The sequence below is a fragment of the Lithobates pipiens genome, unplaced genomic scaffold (assembly GCF_037356315.1).
Source record: "Lithobates pipiens isolate NorthernLeopardFrog02 unplaced genomic scaffold, aLitPip1_a1.2 Scaffold_10, whole genome shotgun sequence".
In the NCBI taxonomy this organism is placed as follows: Eukaryota; Metazoa; Chordata; class Amphibia; order Anura; family Ranidae; genus Lithobates; species Lithobates pipiens.
Genome location: NW_027507686.1, coordinates 95,559,440 through 95,581,639, shown reverse-complemented (window position 1 = coordinate 95,581,639; position 22,200 = coordinate 95,559,440). Strand labels below are relative to the sequence as shown.

Sequence of the window (22,200 nt, the reverse complement as noted above, 5' to 3'; positions counted from 1 at the left end):
GGTGCCCGGGCGCCCCCTATGGGCGGGCCGCCACTGCTTCTGATTCCTCCTGTATTGAATTGCATTGTAATTGTACTGTCTGCCCTAAGATTGTAAAGCACTGCGCAAACTGTTGGCCCTATATAAATCCTGCATAATAATGTCAGCTTTTCTCAACCAGGGTTCTATTGAACACTACGGTTCTTCCAGAGTAACTTCTGCCTCTGAGATTAGTAAGCACTGACAACAATGATGTTTAGCAACCTGTAAATCTCTCCACACGCTTTACAATCTACCCATTAGATCCACTAACAAGTATGTAGTGCAAAGGCCTGTCTGATTGTACAGAGAATCATTAGAACGTTTAGGTAGGTCCTCGTATTACATAGTTTGGGTAGATCCAAATTTGATTGTACAGTCAGACTGTAATATATGTGGTGAACTTTAAAGTTGAAGTAAACCACCAAAGAACTGCTCTATATAAAGGCAGTCCTATTCCCATCCTATTAGCTTGACAAAAGGAGCGCGCCTGTCTTCACGATCCTTAGTGTGCAGGTTCCGGTGACATCATTACATGCCACAAGAGATCTAGCCCTGGTTCTGGCTCCCTTCCACAGTCTAGCCAGCTTCCTGGACCCAGCTGAGCAGTGGTGGCTATATCAACAGCAGGACTTACCAGTGCCTGTTTAATCATATCTAACGTGAGTGGATATATACCCTTTTTTTTTTACTGAATAAATTGTTTACAGTCCGCACTTAAAAGGCACCTTTGTATCTCGAACCCCCAAAGATACTTACTTCCACCTTCCAGCGATGCAGAGGTTACATGACTCACTGGCCGCTGTCAACGTCTCCACAGTTGCAGGGTTTTCAGCCTCTTGATTGGCCAGTGGGGCGTTGTGATGTCATCCTGTGCATGCTCACCAGATTTCGTTATTCCAGCACAGCCAAAATGTGCCAGGAAATGCAAGCATGTGCAGCTCAGTAAAAAGTTTGGTAAAAAGTTGCAAACAGGCAGGTAAGTTTGTATAATTGCAGGAGACATAGGTCTCCTCTGCAATAAAAATCTGCCTGCTGGCAGTTTTCAAAATGTAAGTTTAATTCCACTTTAAGTTCACCATACCCTATACAATCTGATTGTACAACCTCCTTTGGATCTACCCTCGACTATGTAGTGCAAGAACCTGACTGATTGTACATTAATTATCTTGGTTATTTAGGTTTGTCTTCATATACTGTGTATATATTCACACACAGTATATATATATATTATATATATATATATATATATATATATATATATATATATATATATATATATATATATAATAAAAAAATCGAATTAGATTGTATAGTAAATGGCCACCTTTAGGCTCACCATACACACTAAACTTAGATTGTACAATTTCCCTTAGATCTGCTGATAAGTAAATTGTGCAATGGTCTCCTTGGTTGGCTACACATTGATTGGACAGATTAGGTAGGTCCCCATATTAATTTTGGCAGACCTACAGTTGTTTGTACAGACATTGTGCAGTCAGATTGTAAGGTGGACCATACACTTTACAATCCAATTGTAAAATCTCCTTTAAATCTACCATCAACTATGCAGTGCAGGGGCTTGCTTGATTTGATACTACTTCAAATGGAATGTTTAGATTTGTACTCATATTACAGTGCCTTGCAAAAGTATTCACACCCCTTGGCCTTTTACCTATTTTGTTACGTTACAGCCTTTAGTTCAATGTTTTTTTTTTTTAATATGAATTATATGTGATGGATCAGAACACAATAGTCTAAGTTGGTGAAGTAAAATTAGAAAAATATATACTAAACTATTTTTCAGAGATAAAAAAATTATAATTGGCATCTGTGTATGTATTCACCCCCTTTGTTATGAAGCCCATAAAAAGCTCTGGTGCAACCAATTACCTTCAGAAGTCACATAATTAGTGAAATGATGTCCACCTCTGTGCAGTCTAAGTGTCACGTGATCTGTCATTACATATACACACACCTTTTTGAAAGACCTAAGCAAGAGGCACCACTAACCAAACACTGCCATGAATACCAAGGAACGCTCCAAAGAAGTAAGGGACAATGTTGTTGTGAAGTACTAGTCAGGGTTAGGTTATAAAAAAAAAATATCCAAAGCTTTGATGATTTCCCTAGGAGCACCATCAAATCTATCAAAACCAAATGGAAAGAACATGACAACAGAAAACCTGCCAAGAGATGGCCGCACACCAAAACTCATGGACCAGACAAGGAGGGCATCAGAGAGGCAGCACAGAGAGGCAGCACAGAGACCTAAGGTAACCCTGGAGGAGTTGCAGAGTTCCACAGCAGAGACTGGAGCATCTGTACATAGGACGACAATAAGCTGTATGCTCCATAGAGTTGGGCTTTATGGCAGAAAGGCCAGAAGAAAGCCATTACTTTCAGTAAAAAAGAAAATGACATGTTTTGAGTTTGCGAAAAGGCATGTGGGAGACTACCAAAATGTATGGAGGAAGGTGCTCTGGTCTGATGAGACTAAAATTTTACTTTTTGGCCATCAAAGAAAACGCTATGTCTGGCGCAAATCCAACACATTGCATCACCCAAAGAACACCATGCTGTGGGGATGTTTTTCAGCAGTAGGGACTGGGAAACTGATCTGATTTGAGGGAAAGATGGATGGCGCTAAATAAAGTGATATTCTTGAGCAAAACCTGTATCACTCTGTGTGTCATTTCAGGTTAGGTAGGAAGTTCACCATCCAGCAGGACAATGACCCCAAACACTCTGCTAAAGCAACACTTGAGTGGTTTAAGGTGAAACATGTAAATGTGTTGGAATGGCCTAGTTAAAGCCCAGACCTCATTCCAATAGAAAATCTGTGGTCGGACTTAAAGATTGCTGTTCACAAGCACAAACCATCCAATTTGAAGGAGCTGAAGCAGTTTTGCAAGGAGGAATGGGCAAAAATCCCAGTGGTAAGATGTGGGGGCGCTCATAGAGACTTACCCAAAGCAACTTGGAGCTCTGATAACCGCAAAAGGTGGCTCTACAAAGTATTGACTTTAGGGGGGTGAATGGTTATGCACATTTACTTTTTCTATTACTTTGTCCTATTTGTTGTTTGCTTCACAATAAAAAAAAAAAAAAAAAAATCTTCAAAGTTGTGGGCACGTTATGTAAATTAAATGATGCAAATCCTCAAACAATCCATGTTAAAGTGGTTGTAAACCCTTACAACCAACTTTGACTGACAGGTAAGCCTAGATTAAGGCTTACCTGTAGGTCCAAGAAATATCTCCTAAACCTACATGGTTTAGGAGATATTTGCCGAAAGACAGGCACAGCTGTCTACGGCACATGCGCCGTAGACAGCGGCGCGCAGGCGCACTGAGCGCACCGCGGTCAACGGCGATATGCCGCAAGTGGTGGCTCCCGTGCGCATGCGCGGGAGTGACGTCATTGCGGCTTCGCCGAATGACAGCTGCGAAGCAGTGAGACCCACCGAGAAGATGGATGCGCCGGACTACAGGGGACAGCGGTGACTTCGTTGGATCCTGTGTCAGGTAAGTGACACATAATGGACTACTATGCGATGCATAGTAGTCCATTATGCTTTACCTTTTCAGGGAATGAAAGAGGAAGTAAACTCATCAGGGTTTACTTCCTCTTTAATTCCAGGTTGTGAGGCAACAAAACACAAAAAATTCCAAGGGGGGTGAATACTTTTGCAAGGCACTGTATGTAGTTTTGGTAAATTTTAAAGCTAGCCATATACTATACAATCTGATTGCATAATCTCCTTTAGATTTACCAAAACTACATAATACGTGGACATAAACAATCCATTTAATTTGCATCATATCAAGTGGGCCCTTGTACTACACAGCTGATGGTAGAGCTAAAGGAGATTGTACAATCATATTGTATGGTCACCTTAAGACTCAGTTCACACTACAGCAATGCGGGAACCCAGCAAATTTGGACAGGAATCATATTGCATGGGTGTTAACACCCATGCGATCTGATTCTGCTGCAGACCAAAAAAAAGGGTCCTGTGTGAGTTTGGTCTGAATGCGATCCAAATTCAGCCATACTATCTGTATGGCTGAATTTGCATTGCATGTGATTTGCACTGAAGTGTGGTGCGAATCACATTAAATCTCACACTACGCAGCAGTGTGAACAGGCCCTAAAGAGGAACTTCGGCTCTGTTGTAAAAAATGTTTAAAGTCAACAGCCTCAGATATTGAACCTGCTGTCTTAACAGACATTTAGAAGCCCAGGGATCCAGTGATATTGTCCCTGAAACCGATCCTTTGCAAGGCTTCGGTCCCCAAAGCAGCCATCTTGAATGTGCCAGCTGTGAGACAACAGGATGTCACAGCTGGCTCCCCACTGTGCATGTGCATGGTTGCTTGTTGCTTTTAGACTGGTCCAGAGCCTTCTGGGACTGTGACGTGGTCTCAGGAGATTGAGGGTGGGCAGGGGGCATGCTAACCTTACATAATTCTCACCTAGGCAAGAACTGTGAAAATGGAAACAGGTATCTATCAGAAGAAGGTATATATTCCCAGAAAAAAAAACAAAAAAAAAAAAACACCTATTTTTTTTTTTCTCTTTTTACTGTAGCAGGGGAGGAGGAGGGCGAGGGGAACTTTTGCTCTTAAGTAGAGGTCTGCTTTAAAGAAGGGGGGGATGCCTTTCAACGGCCACAAATGTCAGGAGTGTTACTCAAGTGGACTGGCCACCTCACTAAAGTACAGTAAGCTGTACATATTATCAGGGGTCCCCTGAGCCCAGAAAGTTATTTCAAGGATTTGTCCGTGTTGTAAAGGTTAAGAAAGGCTGACTACAGACAGTTGTTGCACAGCTCCACATACACCTCTCACACAAATATGTCTCCTCACCATTTCTGGGTGCACTCTAAGATGAGTTCTTGGTAAGAGGCCACAAATTGGAAGCGGGACGCCCTTTTCCCGGTGCGCTGCAGTCTCTTCCACACTGAAGTCATGGTGAGCTCTCTCTCTCTCTCTCTTTCAGTGACAGTCTAGCATGGTGATGTGTGAAGTCAGACTGTCTCTTGGCTGATGACTCAGGCGAGTTCTCTCTTCTTGCCTCTCCCTTCCTGTATGACTTCTCAGTGGCTGTTCAGGTCTATGCCATACACTGAATTTGTTTTAAAGTCATTCGTCTGCTGCAGCTTCTTCTCTAAATTAATATCTCACGCTGTTACTTTGTGTATTCTGCAGGACTTTTTTGGGTCCTTCCTCAGTCCTGGGGTCACCACAGGGAATATTGTGGGTTGTCACTGACAGTTTCTTTCGTTTCAGCTCAGTAATGGGAAGTCTCTTTGCTGTGTCCAATCCTCACACCCTGCCTCTCTTCAGCACTCTCCAGTCCAAAGTCTCTGGGTTGTGCGACTGTCTCTGCTCCTCTCTATATCTTGTCTATCTGCCGTCTCTTCCCCTCAGCTAAGCAGAAGTAAAACTTCTTACAAGGAGGAGGAGGGGAGAGGGAGTGTCTGTGTGTACTATATCTATATATACAATCACTGTGTGTCTCAGTCGGTAAAGCAGATCACACATATTCTGTCTTACCTCAGCAGCTTACATTCCTTCTACCCAATACAAAACATGTTCTTGAAGTTTACAAATAAAAGTTTGCCTTTCCCAACATAACCATGCAGGAGGGACGTGACTTTTTTCTATTTTTTTTATAAGTCCTGTTTCTGAATACCGAAAGCAGTATTAGGTTTCATGCATGCTAGTTGATTGTAAATGCTGTTTCTCCTGACAGGAGAAAATCACCTAAGCCGCATTTTTTCAAACCAGTGTAGGCAAGTTTAGCAGCACTTGGTGCTTGGGAATTTATTTATTTAATTGGCCAGATTTTTAATTTATTCTGGTCATTGAAATTAATAAACTCTGAAGTGCTATACATTCCTAGTGTTTAGGCACTTTTAGATGCGTTTATCCACTTTTAAGAGCATTTGCCATTTTTTTAGGCCCAAAAGTTCCCCTCCTGAACGAGATTCTTCAGCGTTCAGGAATGGAGCTTTGACTGCCTAGGCACATCCTAGTCACCCTCCGTGGCGCAGATATTCCCCCTGTTTGGACCCCCCTGATATTTCACCAAAGCCCCCTAACGGGGCTCCGATAATAATTGTAAAAAAATAAAATAATAATAAAAATAAAATAAACCTAAAAACCACTGACACACTGCCCTACTGACACCATCCTTATATATACACATGCACACATATGTGTTTGAGCTTTGGGGTGCACACCCTAATGCAATAGGTTGTACACACCTATGGTACCCAATCACGTGCAAGGAAAATGGGAAAAAAAACTGCATTTTTGCTTGCACATGATTGGATGATGGAAGTCAGCAGAGCTTCTGCTCATTTACTAATACCCCTTTTACCCTTGTGCGACTTGTCCTGCGACATGGGACTGAAAAGTCGCATGACAAGCTATACCCCATGATTTCCAATGAGTAACATTCATATCTGATGCTACTTCAAGTCGCACTACAGCAATGCAGCAGCCCTGCAAATTTGGACAGGAATCGGATTGCATGGGTGTTAACACCCATGCGATCTGATTCTGCTGCAGACTAAAAAAAAAAAAAAAAAGGGTCCTGTGTGAGTTTGGTCTGAATGCGATCCAAATTCAGCCATACAATGCTTGTAATACATTTCTAAAATGCTCGTATGCATTTACAAAAACACATAAAAACAAAAAAGAGCCTGAAAATGACTCTAAAATTGCTCTGCTCAAGTGTGACTGCAGCTTCAGGCTATGGTCATGCTATGTTTGTTCCCTAGCAGGCACAGCAGCCAGTTTATTTTAATGGGGGTGATGTACCTATGGAACACACAAGAAAAAAAGTCCCTACATAGTGGTATGTAGGGATGAGCTTCGTGTTCGAGTCGAACATACGTTCGACTTGAACAACGGCTGTTCGCCCGTTCGGCGAATTCCGAACGTTATGGGCCGTTCGCGCCAAATTCGTGTGGCGCTCATGGCCCACAATGCACTGCATCATCGCAGTGCATTGCTGGCTCATGATTGGCCAAGCATGCACTGTGACCCCGCATGCTTGGCCAATCACAGCACCAGCAGCGAGGAGAGCCATGATTGGCCACAGGCATGATGCCTGTGGCCAATCATAGCTCAGGCTGTGTAGTACACGCCCCACACTATATAAGGCCGCCAGCGCGGCAGCCTAGTGTAGTGTGTTGCCGTCTGAAGCAGTTAGTGGGTGTTCTGTGTACCTTCAACACAGTACACACCGGTCGTTATCGGCCGATTTTCGATCTTGCTCTTCTGTAGTTGTTGTTGTCTGCTTGCCCTGACCGCAGTATACACTGCTATATTCACCTCACCTATATAGCTAGTGATCCATCTTTTATAATAGAGCTTGCAGTCAGTAGTGTTAGGAGCTTCTGCGTGCTGTCTGCGTGCTCTGTACCCAGTACACACCGCTATATCCACCTACATAGCTCTTCTCTATTTGAGCCCACTTGCCATCTGCAGGAGTTATTGGAAGTTGTGTGTGCCTCCAGCACAGCACAGTATACATCTGTATATACCCCTTTATCTCTGGTGTTCTATAAAAAAGGCATCTGCAGGAGTTAGTGTTTTTTTTTTTTTTGCCTCCAGCAGAATATACACCTGTATCTACCCTTTATTGCTGTTCTCTAATAGAGGCATCTGCAGGGCTTAGTGGGTGTTGTGTGACTCAATTATAGTATACCCCTTTATCTCTAGTGTTCTATAATTAAGGCATCTGCAGGAGTTAGTGGGTGTTGTGTGACTCCAGCACAATATACACCTGTATCTACCGTTTATTGCTGTTCTCTAATAGAGCCATCTGCAGGGCTTAGTGGGTGTTGTGTGACTCCATTACACTGCTGTTTTACCCAACTCCCTTCAGGCCATTACCATGTCTGGAAGGCCAGCAAGGAGAGGCAGACAGGCGCGAGCCGATAAAAGAGGGCAAGCAGGCTCTGTGTCTAGAGACAACAGTGCTGGTCGTGGACGCGGTGCGTTGTCATCAGCACGTGACCATGGGACACGCTTGTCCTTCTTTTCGGCAGCTGGACATGTTGAACCGCAACATGCCAACAACTTGGTAGAGTGGATGACCAAGCCCTCTTCATCCTCCTCATCCTCTCTCACCCAGTCTCAGGGTACTAGCAAAGCAGCTGTCAATGCATCGTCTTCCCTCCTCTCAATGTCATCATCAGTGACTCCTTCCCTAGACCCACCACGTCCTCCTGAGGAGTCTCCTGAACTCTTTGAGCACAGTGTTGGGTACATGCTCCAGGAGGATGCCCAGTGTTTTGTAGGCTCTGATGATGACACTCAGCTAGAGGAAGGCAGTAGCGTGAGCGCAGAGAGAGGGGATGCTCAAGACGGACAGCAATCTGGCAGTCATGTTCCACAAGCTGCAGCATACTGCCAGGTTTGCTACAGCGATGAAGAGGGAGGGGATGATGAGGGCACTGACTCCACGTGGGTGCCTGGTAGGAGAGAGGAGGAGGTGGAGGAGGAGGCACATGTCCAACGAGGCAGGATGCCCTCCGGGGGCCAGCTTAGGGGCAGCACACCGACTGAATCACACCGCAGAGCTCCGCCTGTGCAGGGCGCTGCCTCTGCGCGTTATTCTAAAAGTTCTTTGGTGTGGGCCTTTTTTGAGACGAGTGCATCAGATCGCACCGCTGCTATTTGCAACATATGTCTCAAGTGTATCTCGCGTGGCCAAAACATCAGCCGCTTGGGCACTACATGCTTGACCAGACATATGTTGACCTGCCATGCAGCTCGTTGGCAAGCGTACCTCAAAGACCCACACCAAAGAACAAAGCGGACCTCTCCTTGCTCCTCATCAGCTGGCATCTCCAACCCCACTAGACCTTCAGTCCTCTCTGAAACCTGCTCTGAGAGGAATGAAGGTGTAGAATTAGGTGTGTCACAGCCAAATGCTTCCGGGCACTCTGCTAGCAGTACACCCACGTCCGATTATAGCAGGCAAATGTCCCTGCCCCAGCTGCTGGACCGGCGAAAGAAGTTCACTCCCAGCCATCCACATGCCCAGCGGTTGAATGCTAGCTTGGCTAAACTGCTAGCACTTCAACTGCTGCCTTTTCAGTTGGTAGACTCGGCTCCCTTCCGTGAGTTTGTACAATGTGCGGTTCCTCAGTGGCAGGTCCCCAAACGCCACTTTTTCTCACGGAAGGCGATTCCAGCTCTCTACCGGCATGTGGAAGGCAATGTCCTTGCCTCGCTGGACAGGGCGGTCAGCGGTAAGGTGCATATTACCGCTGACTCATGGTCCAGCAGGCATAGACAGGGACGTTACCTGTCTTTCACGGCCCATTGGGTCACTCTTCTGGCAGCTGGGAAGGATGCAGGACAAGGTGCAGTAGTGTTGGAGGTTGTTCCGCCACCACGCCTCCAAAATGCTACTATTGGTTGTGACACACCTCTCTCCTCCACCCCCTCCTCTTCTTCTTCCTCCATGGCCTCTTCCAGTGCTCTGTCCTCAGAACCAGCGTTCCAGGGGCTACGCAAGTACGCAGGCAAAACGATGCCATGCCGTGCTTGCGCTGGTTTGTTTGGGGGACAGGAGCCACACTGGGGCAGATGTTTTGTCAGCTCTGCAGGGGCAGGCCGAGAGGTGGTTGATGCCATGCCAGCTTAAGCCAGGAATGGTGGTTTGTGACAATGGCACCAACCTCCTCTCCGCCCTCCGACAGGGACAACTGACCCATGTGCCCTGTGTAGCTCACGTCCTTAACCTGGTGGTGCAGCGGTTCTTGGGCAGGTACCCGGCTTACAGGATGTCCTGAAGCAGGCCAGGAAAGTCTGTGTGCATTTCCGCCGATCATTTAATGCCTGTGCTCGGCTGGCTGAGCTCCAAAAGGAGTTGAACCTGCCCAAGAACCGCCTTATATGTGACATGCCCACCAGGTGGAACTCAACGTTGGCCATGCTGCAGCGGCTGCACACGCAGCAGAGGGCCATCAATGAGTACCTGTGAGACTACGGCACCAGGACAGGGTCAGGGGAGCTCGGTTTTTTCTCACCTCGCCAGTGGGGCATGATCAGGGATGCATGCACTGTCCTGTCACCGTTTGAGGAGGCCACAAGGATGGTGAGCAGTGACAGTGCATGCATCAGTGACACTGTACCTCTTGTCCACCTCTTGGAGCATACGCTGCGTGGAATAATGGACAGGGCACTTGAGGCAGAACAGAGGCAGGAAGAGGAGGACTTCCTTGCCTCTCAAGGCCCCCTTTATCCAGACAGTGTTCCTGCTGTGCCACCCATCACACAGGAAGAGGATGAGGAGGAGGAAGAGGAGGAGGAGGATGATTGTGTCAGCATGGAGGTGGAGGCTGGCACTCAGCAGCAGCAGTCTTGTAGGGATGATTTACAGTCCCAAGAAACACGTGGACTTGTACGTGGCTGGGAGGAGGTAGCTGCGGATCATGTTGCCCTTAGTGACCCAGAGAACTCCGGACCGAATGCCTCAGCTAGCCTACGCTGCATGGCCTCCCTGATCCTGCAAAGCCTGCGGAAGGATCCTCGTATTCTTCGGATCAAGGAGAGGGACCATTACTGGCTGGCCACTCTCCTTGATCCACGGTACAAGGGTAAGGTTGCTGACCTTATCTTGCCATCGCAGAGGGAGCAGAGGATGAGACATCTCCGGGAGGCCTTGCAGAAAGGTCTGTGCAACGCGTTCCCAGAGACTGGGAGGTTACAAACTCCTGGTCCTGGACAACGTGTTGCTGAGGCATCGGTCAGAAGGAGCGGTGGAGAAGGTGGCCGTCTGACTGATGCTTTCAGACAATTTTTTAGTCCGCAGCCCCAAGGTATGATCGGTTCCAGCAACCATTGCCAGCGTCTGATTTACATGGTGCAGGAATACCTAGGGGCAAGGTCAGACTTGGACACCTTTCCCACCGAAAATCCTCTGGCTTACTGGGTCTTGAGGATGGATCACTGGCCAGAGCTTGCACAGTATGCAATTGAGCTACTGGCCTGTCCTGCATCCAGCGTTCTTTCGGAATGCACCTTCAGTGCTACTGGTGGCTTTGTTACCGATCACAGGGTGCGCCTGTCCACCGAATCAGTTGATCGACTGACCTTCATCAAGATGAATCAGTCTTGGATCACCCACAGCTACCAAGCACCTGAAGCTGATGTAACCGAATAATTTTTTTTGAAATATCACATCCCTTCAAGACTGCCTATGCTGATGCTGAGTGACTGTCCTGTTATGTTGATTGTCTATCCTCTTCCTCCTCCGCTGATATGTTGGAAGAACATTTCTGGTTCTGGGTGATGCCATCAGCCCAATTTTTCTGCCCCTGTTTAACAGGGGCGTTTAATTACAATTTTTGATGCAATGCTTTGCAGCAGGGCTAATTCCTGCAATAAAACTAGAGTATATGGGAGAGGTTGCAGTGTGGTGGCACCAGCACCAGTGCCTAAGGCCCAATTTTTCTGCCCCTGTTTAACAGGGACTAGTAATTACAATTCTTGATATAATATTTCACAGGAGGGCCCGTTCCTGTGCCCACCCAGAGTAACTGTGAGGACTTATAATGTTGTGGCACCAGCACCACAACCACCAAAGGTCAATTTTTCTACCACTGTTCAACAATGGCATGTAATTACAATTCTTGATATAATCGTTCACAGCAGGGTGCTCCAGCGCCCACCAAGAGTCACTTTGAGGGCTTACAATGTTGTGGCAAAACCAACACCTTGTTCCGCCATTTCTGCAGAGCATATAGGGCAGGCCCCTACTTTCAAACATCCAACTTACAAACATCTCCTACTTGCAAACGGAAGGAGACAACAGCAAGTGAGATGAAAAAAGATGGACGACAAAACAAATTATACAGGGGTGATAACCCTTCCCTATGTTTTCCAAAAAGCTTAAAAATAGTTTTTCTGACTGGAGCTACACTTTAAAAATGTACCAGTTGAAAATTACAAACAGATTCAACTTAACACAACAAACCTACACAGTCCCTGTCTTGTTTGCACCGCCTGTATACTGCTGTTCTGAGTATATAGGGCCTGGGGGCCACACACATTTCCTTTTTTTAATATGGCTACAGGCTTCCCCTTAATATGCGTACAAGACCCAAATAGGCTGGTAATGGGCAGGGAGGGCTACCCATGCCATTTTTCTCAATGATTTTCAACCATATTGCAGGAACCAGATATAACATTAAAACCGCAAGCAGTTTTAAATGGTGTTATTTCCATTTAATGTCATTTTGTGCAGGGACTGTTCTAAACACGGGAAACACGTGGCACTTCACAGGCATACTACAGACACCCCCCAAGCACCATATTTAAAGGAATATTTCACCTTTTTTTTTCACTTTAATCGTCATTAAAATCAGTGCTCCCGCCAAAACGGCCATTTTTAAAAACATTTTAGGCATTGACCCATGTCCCCTGGGGCAGGAGCCAGGTCCCCAAACCCTTTTTAGGACAGTATCTTGCATATTAGCCGTTAAAATTAGCACTTTTAATTTCGAACGTTCGAGTCCCATAGACTTCAATGGGGTTCTAAAGTTCGTTCGAATTTGGGGTCCGTTCGAAAGTTCTGGTGCGAACCGAACCGGGGGTGTTCGGCTCATCCCTAGTGGTATGTGGTTCCTAGCACGGGAGAACATGTTGCAGTTTCCAGTGTATGGATTCCCACAGGTCTGCTAACAGAAGGACTTTTTTGATGTAGGTGTGGGAAAGCATGTGATTACATGCAGTCCTGCATCCACATATAGTATGAACCTAATCTTAAACCCAAAAACAAAAAAATGTATCATATTGTAGTTTACCAATTCGTAAACTCGCTACTGATGTTAAGCTGGCCGTAGAAGGATCAAAATCTGGCCAGTTCAGCAGAGACCAGGCGAATTTTTATCCATCCATTGCCGTTTGTGAGAAATCGATCTAATGATTGACTTTTCAAGAATTGGTTTGTTGGAAAATCTTTGTTCAGTCAGTGCTGCAACACCTAACAGTGTATATTGACAATGGAGGAGTCTTGCTGTCACAATATACAGGAATAACACAGCAGGGAGGATTCCTCCATCCACCATGTGTGTATGTTATGTTCTCATTACATGTTTGCTCCTATGTAGCTCAACATACAGTTTATAGTTTCATAGTTAGTTAGGTTCAATAAAGACACCAGTCCATCCAGTTCAACCTGAGTGAGTGTCTACAATTGTCCCTATCCCTGTACATTGCACACTCACATCGGCCCCTACCCTCAAGGGGCCCACAATCCAAGGTCCCCATTCATATACTAGGGCCAATTTTGGACAGAAGCCAATTAACCTACTTGCATGTCTTTGGAGAGTGGGAGGAAACCGGAGTGCCCAGAGGAAACCCACACAGGCACAGGGAGAACATGCAAACTCCAGGCAGATAGTGTCATGGTTGGGATTTGAACCAGCGACCCTTCTTACTGCTAGGTGAGAGTGCTAACCACTACACCACTGTGCTGCCACACAAGTTTAAACCTTGAATCCTACAATAACCAGACTGTCTTTAACTTTAGATCTTTATTACAATGAACAGGTGGTTGTCATATAAGGATAGGATGATATGATAAAACTAGAAATAAACAGACAAATGAACATATATAAGAATACATGAACATAACAAATGTCTACTAGGTATACAAATAAAGGTGTTAAGGCAGGTGGTGAGGAGGAAATACAACACCTCCTAACCGCCTGTGAAATGCGTATGAAGAGTGGATCACATTGGGGGGCGTGGCTGGATGTGATGGCGGCGGGATGTGGTTTCTCAGCGCTCCAGCTATGCTCCGGTACATTATCCTGATTATGGCCGATTGACCGGCTCTCACCAGCACTGTCAGTGACATCACGTTAGCGGAGAAAGCCGGGCATGGTAAGATGCAATCTTCGGCAACAAAAAAGCAGAGAATACAGCAATTACAGCCGCCTCTAGAACAGAGACAGCTCTGCTCCCAGGGAAGCATGGCGGATAGCCCCTCCCACTCCTTCTCCACTCCTGTTCCAGCAGCAAAGTGCACCAAACCTTCAGCAGTAAGGATGGCGCAACAAGGCAGCTCTACTCCACGGGGGGCCAGAGGATCCCTCTTTCTCAAACCACAGGAGATTGCGGTGGATTTCCCGCTAATTTTTATAAGGTATATATGTCACAGCTGGCCCACAGGCTAATCCTACTTTTTGCACACTGTTGGAAACGGGGGGGGGGGGGGGCCTTGCCGGCCTTAATGATGGAAGCCTATATGGTACTTCTACTGAAGCCAGGCAAGGACCTGTTGGAGTGCTCCTCTTATCACCCTATAGTGTTACTCAATATGGATCAGAAGATCCTTGCTAAAGTGCTGGCATCAAGGTTGGCCAGGGTTATCTTGACCCTGGTGGACATTGATCAAGTTTCATGCCCGGTATGTCGACAGATACGAACCTACAGAGATTATTGGCACATTTACAGCTAGAGACCGCAGAGTTTCCAGCTAAGGTCATTGTCTCTATAGACATTGAAAAAAACCTTTGACTCTGTAGACTGGCTATACATGCCCAAGGTGTTGGAGGCCATGGGGTTTGGTCCTGGATTCCGTCGTTGGGTCACGCTGCTATATAGTGCTCCAATAACAGAAATTCGGCTGGGAATTATGGTTTCTGATTTCTTCACAATAGGAAGGAGCACCAGGCAGGGGTGTCCATTTTCCCCTTTTCTATTCACCTTGATGATGAAACCCATGGCCAGGGCACTTAGATAGTTTGAATAAGTGGGAGCAATCAAGGTAGGGAGCATTAAAGAATGTTTAGCGCTATATGCAGATGACTTGCTCCTTAGAGATCCAGGGCCATCTCTCCGAGCTGCCTTATTGATCTTGGACAAATTTGCCACTTTTTCGGGTCTAGAAGCGAACTGGAGCAAGTCATCAATCCTACCACTAGGCCTGAGGCACGGAACCTATTAGAGGACACACTACCACTACAGTGCGTCTCTTCATTTACCTATCTCGGAGTTAAAGTAACTGCCAATGTTTAGGGCTATGTCACTAAACCTCCTACCACTAGTGAGTAGACTTAAACAAAAGACTCAGGCATGGAAGAGCCTACCCCTCTCCTTTTTGAGGTGGGTTAGCCTCATAAAAATGAAGTTTCTATCTGTAATATTGTATTTCTTACACCACTCTCCTCTATGGATTCCCAAAACCTTTTTTAAGACACTGAACAGCATAATAGGGTCTTTCATATGGTACCCATAGTCACCTCGTATAAATATCAAAGTTCTTCAGGAGCCATGGGGACAGGGGGGCCTGGCACTACCTGACTGGCAGAATTATCTGGCAGGTCAGATGGTATGTGCTAGGCAATGGCTGTTGGGGATAATGGGGACACTGCCATGGTTATGGAAGCGGCACACTTGGGGTCCTATGAGAGCTTGAGGGTAGCGCTCTACAGGGGTCCAAAATCCTGCCTGTCTTTAACGAATTCGATGAAAGCGACCATCAGGGCATGGGAAACTACCACTACTTTGTTGTCTCCCAGTTATTTGGGAGTTACGCCATCAGCCCTATTGTGGATGAACCCGAATCTTCTGCATTTTTACATCCTTCTAGATCCCATGATATGGGCAAGTGGGGGTGTTAAGGTGTTGAAAGACATTACCAGAGAGGGATAGCTCAGCACATTTGATCATTTGATCAGATGAAGACCAGGCATCATTTTCCCAATTCCTTCTTCTTTCACTATTTGCAGCTGCGCCACGCATTTCAATGGCCAAAGAATAGAATATCTGCCATCAACTCTAGAGACACTCTTGACTGAGAAGGAGTTGGTCAAGCCTCTATCAACAGTATATAAATCTGAATAGTGTGCAGCTCTTTTGTATGTTTTTTTCTTTATTATATTGTTTTATAGTATTTTTTTATTTATTTTCACATGGCGCGGAGTTTGCGAAGTTGAGGTTCAATTGCTTTTTCTCAGTATATAAATCTCTCTTCAAAAAAAATGCCTCAGGGGGTATCCAAATGCAGGGAGCGGTGGGAGAGGAAAATCACTGATATACAAGGGGGGGACTGGGAAGATATGTGGGATCACCCCTTTAAATATTTAGTGTCTGCAAGGGACCGCTTAATCCACTTTAAGTTCCCCCATAGCATGTATTTTACACCTGCCAGGCTGTCTTGCATATATCCATCTTCCAGCAGCCAGTGCTGGAGATGGTCCCACTCCCCAGCTGACTCAGAGCATGTCTTTTGGAGTTGCACACAGATTCAAGCTTTCTGTTCTGGTATTACAGAATGCCTTTTGGAGGTACTCAGCATCCCAGTCCATTTGACACCCTGGGTCTGCTTAATAGGATTGGTGGAGGAGGTAGTACCATCCCGAGCATACCACACTTTACTGAATATTGGGCTGTTTTATGGTAGGAAGGCTATACTATTGAACTGGAAGAAACCAACAGCACCCACTTTGTGGTATTGGAAAGGACTGGTTAATTCAGTCATACATTTGTACAGAGCAACTTATAGGTCCAGAGGCTGTGAAAAAAAAGTTTAAAGAGTAGGCTAAATAGGATGGTGTACATCTGTATATGAGGTTAAATAAGACATGGAGCTGGTAAATTGTGCTATTTGTTAATAAACAAAATCCCCGTAAAGAGGCATATAATGGTGTCCTCATTCACACAGGAGTATAGATATCTGTTATGTAGGGGGCATGGTATGGATGTAACTAATCCTCCTAAGGTGCGCATCTCTAGAAATGTGAAATGTTGGCAATCGGTCGGGCAGGGTGGTTGGAGTTGGGATGAACTATTATATTTCTGTTTTGATGCCCCGTTGCTTACCGGGTTGTGTGTGTGTTTTTTTTATTATTATTTTTATTGTTTCATATGTACTGTAAAAAAACGTAATAAAGTAATATATATATATATATAAAAAAATAGTGGATTGCGTTTCAGAGAGGAAAGCTATAAATGAGCCATAATAGTGTTTGGACAAATCACAGGAGTTCACAATCATCAGCTTTCATTTATTTACATTTACAGTGTAAAACCTTCATCCCAAAAGGGAAAAAAAATGTTACTGTAATGGCAAAGAAATTGTTAGCTGCAGTTCAACTTTAATTTGTTAGTCAAGTCCATCTAAGTCTGCTAGTGCAACCAACACTACCCCCTCAGCCCAGACTAATGCCCCGTACACACAATCGAACATTCTGACAAAAATCCATGTATTTTATTCGACGGATGTTGGCTCAAACTTGTCTTGCATACACACGTCAAGAACGCAGTGATGTACAACACGTACGCCGAGCGGAGAAAAATGAAGTTCAATAGCCAGTGCGTCTCTTCTGCTTGATTCAGAGGAGGCGTAGAACTTTGTGTGTCGGAATGGTGTAGACAGGATTGGAATTTCCGACAATGGATTTTGTTGTCGGAAAATTTGAGAACCAGATCTCAAGTGTTGTGTGATGGAAATTCCGATGGAAAATGTCTAATGGAACCTACAAATGGTCAAAATATCCATCAGAAAGCTCCCATTGAACATTTTCCATTGGAAAATCCGACCGTGTATACGGGGCATAATAGTGCTTCTGTCCAAAGGTGTCTCTGTTGCTTCTCCATCCAGAGTGTAGACATCCTTAAAGTGTTTGTTCACCTTTATAGAAAAACTGTAAAGGTAACCAAACATCAGACCACCTCCACACTCCCCCAGTCCCTGCTGTATTTACTGCCAGCGATACTAGTGATCAGAGCTCCTGCAGCCCCAACGGTTTGAGAATTTCTTCTCTGTCCTGTACTGCCAGCATGGACCAGATGCAATCACGTTTTGATCAGCACTGTCATTACTCAATGAACTAATAGAGCTGCCTCTCTCAACCTTTTCAACACAGAGGATCCCAAATTTTCAGGCAAAAAACGTTGTAGTCGGAAATTCCGAGCCTGTGTACACAAGTCCCAGGCACAAAATTCCACGCATGCTCAGAATCAAGTTCATGATGGAAGCGCTCGGTCTGGTAAAACTAGTGGAGATAGCACACTCGTCACGCTGCAATTTTTTTAATATTTTAATGCAGCGCATTCTCTTCTTCTTTATAATGCTAGAATAATGAAGTTGTTTTGCTGCAGATATTCACACGGAGTTCTGACAAACTGATTTCTTTATTATTTCTCGTGATCTCCTGAATAATCTTTATTTATTTTTTTTGCCAGATCCAGAATAATGTTTATAATTTTTTTTATATGGATCTATTTTTTTATCAACATCTCCTGAATTTTTTTTTCTAGTGATCTCCATAATATTTTTTGTCGTTTTGTGTGTCAAGTTACCACAACACCATTATTATGTTGTATTTTTTAACCTCAAAGAGGTTGGTTGGTGTTTCTTTTTTTTCCCCTTTCCCTTGTATTTTTGAAATGTACCTGCCTACTCACAAACTGTCCTTTTTGAACGAAAACACATAGCCAAGGATTAAAAAAAAAAAAAAAAAAAAAATAGAAATATTATTAGGGGTCATAACAAACTAAAAAGAAGGCAATGCTGGACAAACTGTTGAAATTGGTGAAGCCTTTGTACCCCAGGGCAGACATCAATTATTTGGCAGGTCAAATTGGTAACCTGAGGAGTCCATTTAATAGGGAGCACAATATGATCCAGGACTCAGAGATTGGGAGCAGCAGCAGATGACATATGTCCCAAGGCTGCCCAGGCAATCACTCTCTTGACTTCCTTCCATGCTTCCTTCCAGGCTGTGGCTGTGGTGTTGGAGTTGTGGCAGGAGTTGGAGGAATATGGTCCAACTCACATACGTGACTTTTCTTGGTGAGTTCGCCCCTCACCTCCTTATTCAAGACCTGAAATATGAGCTCCTCACTGATGAGGCGTTGGCCTACCTCCATTTCCTGCATCCTACTGGCCGTCAAAAGCCCCCTGGACATTAGGGATGGTTGTGAGGGCCGCAGTAGCCTGCCGAATCAAACCAAACACTGACTCCTCCACGTTCCTGCCCTTCCTGGGCCTTTTTGTTGGAAGGAGGAGGGGAGGAAACCTACGATTCGGATAGGCTACTGGGCATGACCACCTCCTGGATGCCACTTTCCCTGGCCACCTCCTGGCAGCCACTTTCCACAGCCTCCTCCTGGCTGAGACTTTCCTGTGTATGAAAATGGGACATAGTTTTATTTTTTTGGTCATCAATCACACACAATTTTGAGCTCATGACTGTTGCAAATTGAATGTTAACAAATAGAAAAGACCATCATTCTGACCCCAGCATTTTTTTTCATTCTTGTCCCAATCCTTTTTGGCTACTTGGTTTCACTTGCCACAGACAGGGCAGCTCTGTGTACTTTTCACTAAAGTTGGGGAGGAAGTCATGGTCATTAAATTTATCCATTTTCTCTGCAAGACACAACACAAGACAAACCCTAATGTCAGGCTAAACTCTCCTAATCTTGTCCCAATATAGGCCTCAATCTATAAGCAGTATAGGCCACTAACCACTGATGCTCCAAGTTAATATGGTACCTTTGTTTGCACGATCGGCGCTTGCAATACTCCGTCCTCCGATCACAGATCTTACGTACGACGTACGGGTGTTACGCTTTATCTACACTGCGCATGCGTGAAACTATGCCCCTGACCTTCTTTATAGTATATTCCCCACCCCTTCTCTTTTGGCACAGTGGGAGAGCACATGTCAGAGAGACAAGAGGTGCATGATATTATCAGCAATGAGGAGGATGAGGAAAGCCCGGAGCCACAAATGTCCCGATCCAGGAGAAGATTTAAGGCGTCAAATATGTCCTTTGTAGAGATAGTGGATATCTTGAAGAGGGCCGACCATGACGGGAAATATGGACCGTACAGCAGCCCAAATGTGAGAAAGGCCAAAATCATGACTAAAGTTGTGAAAAGTCTGCAGAAGAATTTTGGGGTACGACGATCAAAGAAGCAAATGAGGAAAAGATGGTCAGACCTCAAATTGAGGGAGCAGGATCAGTACAGAACGATCAAGATCATGCTGCAAAAAAGTATTTTATGTTCTAATTATTATTACTTGCATGCTGCTCCATGTGCTTTTCTTTACTGTTGTAAATTTTAAAATGGCGTGGGGACAGTAATCGTTGTTCACAGTAAACATCGTTCATTCACATTAAACATCGTTCAATCACATTAAAAATAGTTCGGTCACACTAAATATCATTCGACCCTTAATACAATGTTTTTTGCAAATGCAGGTTAACTACATTTGTTCAGGCGCATCTGTATGATAAGAAGTTTAGTACACTGTTGTCTAGATGGGTTTGTAACTAGAATGAAATGCAAACTTAATTCAGTGTAAGGAGAGGACACGCAGCCACTGTTTCCGCATCTGGACGCAGGAGCACTAGGGTGGGACACCAGAACACCCTTTTTAGGGTCTCCCATGCAGTTGCTCCAGTGGAAACTAGGGGTCTCTCCATCTGTGAAACTTTAATAACAAAAAGGGTATGTATTCCAGCTTTAGAAAGGGATAAAAAAAAAACATCTTTTCAGCTTGGAACTCTGCCAAAAAAACAAATTTTCTATGACACTTCCAAGCAATGTTTCATATTCCTATTTCTTGCCTCAAATATCTGTATACTAAGTATACCTTATTTTTTTCTTCACATAGGGGAGAAAAAACTTGAGACATCTTAGTACACCAAGAACACCACACCTCCTAAAAAAGGGGAAATCCCCACACACCCTGAAGATGATGTGGAGGGAGAGGTTCAAGAATTGGGCAAAATAGTGACCACTACAGGTCAGTGTTTGAGACCACAGCTTCAGGTAATAGAGGTATGTATGCATATTTATAATACATGGTGTGTTTTGTTTTATTTTTAGGTGATGTAGTGGATGTTGTGGAAGAAGAAACTCATTTCGCCAGTGCAAGTGCACACATCCTCATTGGGGAGATCATGGTATGCAATTGGGAATTAGAGAAGATAAAGGAAAACATCAATGATATTGAAAAAAGACAACAACATCATTAGGCAGAATATAAAACACTCAAAAATTCTAACATTTTGTCATTATATTTTTTTATTTTAAAAAAGTTTTAAAGTCATTTGAAACCTAAATTTTGAAGATGTACACAGTAGGGGTTATTTACGAAAGGCAAATCAACTTTGCACTGAAAGTGCACTGGGACGTGCAGTCGCTCTAAATCTAAGGGGTAGATCTGAAATGAGTGGAAGCGCTGATGATTTTATCATCCAATCATGTGCAAGCTAAAATTCAGTTTTTTTATTTTCCTTGAATGTCCCCCTTGGATCTACAGTGACTTTACTTCCAAGTGCACTTTCCTTTAGTAAACAACCCCCAGTGTGTCAACATGTGTTATCCGCCATCACGGGATATCAATGTACGTGTTTTGTGGGTGCAACCCCTTCCTTGCAACTCAAGTCGATAAGAGGAAGGGGTTGCATCCCTGAAACACGTTCATCGATCCCCCATGATGGGAGCTAGCACATGTTGACATTAGGCATGGGATCAGGAGGGAAATCCACATTTTCTCTCCCAATTTGTGTGCATCTTCAAAATTTGGCTTTTACAGGAGTTACATCACCCCATCTGATCAAGGCAAAATCAACACAGTTATGACATACTAATGTCACATATTGCCTTCAATTTTTCAAAGTTGAACTTTGTAAGTTCCTGAGTTGTGTATGTTATGGTTTTAAACATGTCTGTTTAACCCAAAAAAGGATATTTCTACTGTCAAAAATGTTATACACCAAAGATGTTGGTTTGTTAAAAACCCTTTTCTAACACACATGTGAATGTGCTTTGAGTAAAATGTTTTATACTCAACAATGTGTGGCATCTTCTTTCAATGCTCAATACCAGTTTTTGTAGTAAGTTGGTGTAGTTTACAGTGACAATGGGGGTATTTACCAGAGGCAAATCCACTTTGCACTACAAGTGCACTTGTAGTGCAAATTGGATTTGCCTTTAGTAAATAACCCCCACAGTGCTCTAAAATTTGCCCCAATCACACCACTTTAGGAACTCAAAGCAATTAATTAATGGAGCTGAAAAGGATGATTATTTTTATCATTAATGCATTACATACATTAACAACAAAAACAGTGTGTGTGTGTGTGTGTAGCAGACACACAACATAATAGTTAGCTG

The 22,200-nt window shown here is 44.4% G+C and overlaps 1 protein-coding gene and 1 long non-coding RNA gene across 8 annotated transcripts in view; one reads left to right on the top strand and one right to left on the bottom strand.

Moving 5' to 3' along the window:
* Positions 1-5,492, bottom strand: part of EHBP1L1 (EH domain binding protein 1 like 1) — a 1,032,390-nt gene extending 1,026,898 nt beyond the window's left edge. For 3 of the 7 annotated variants that reach the window (XM_077456900.1, XM_077456917.1, XM_077456908.1), the window contains exon 1: positions 4,890-5,489. In XM_077456900.1, coding sequence (XP_077313026.1) covers positions 4,890-4,993 — 104 coding nt within the window. In that variant the 5' untranslated portion in view covers positions 4,994-5,489. Of the gene's footprint in view, positions 1-4,889 lie in introns of all 7 variants that reach the window. The other 4 variants (XM_077456944.1, XM_077456927.1, XM_077456951.1 and 1 more) reach the window with 4 other exon arrangements.
* Positions 4,876-21,873, top strand: LOC143933865 (uncharacterized). Its single transcript, XR_013263155.1, has 3 exons — positions 4,876-4,994; positions 20,693-20,824; positions 20,908-21,873. It is a non-coding gene; the product is annotated as an uncharacterized LOC143933865 (long non-coding RNA).
* Positions 21,874-22,200: the final 327 nt, after the last annotated feature.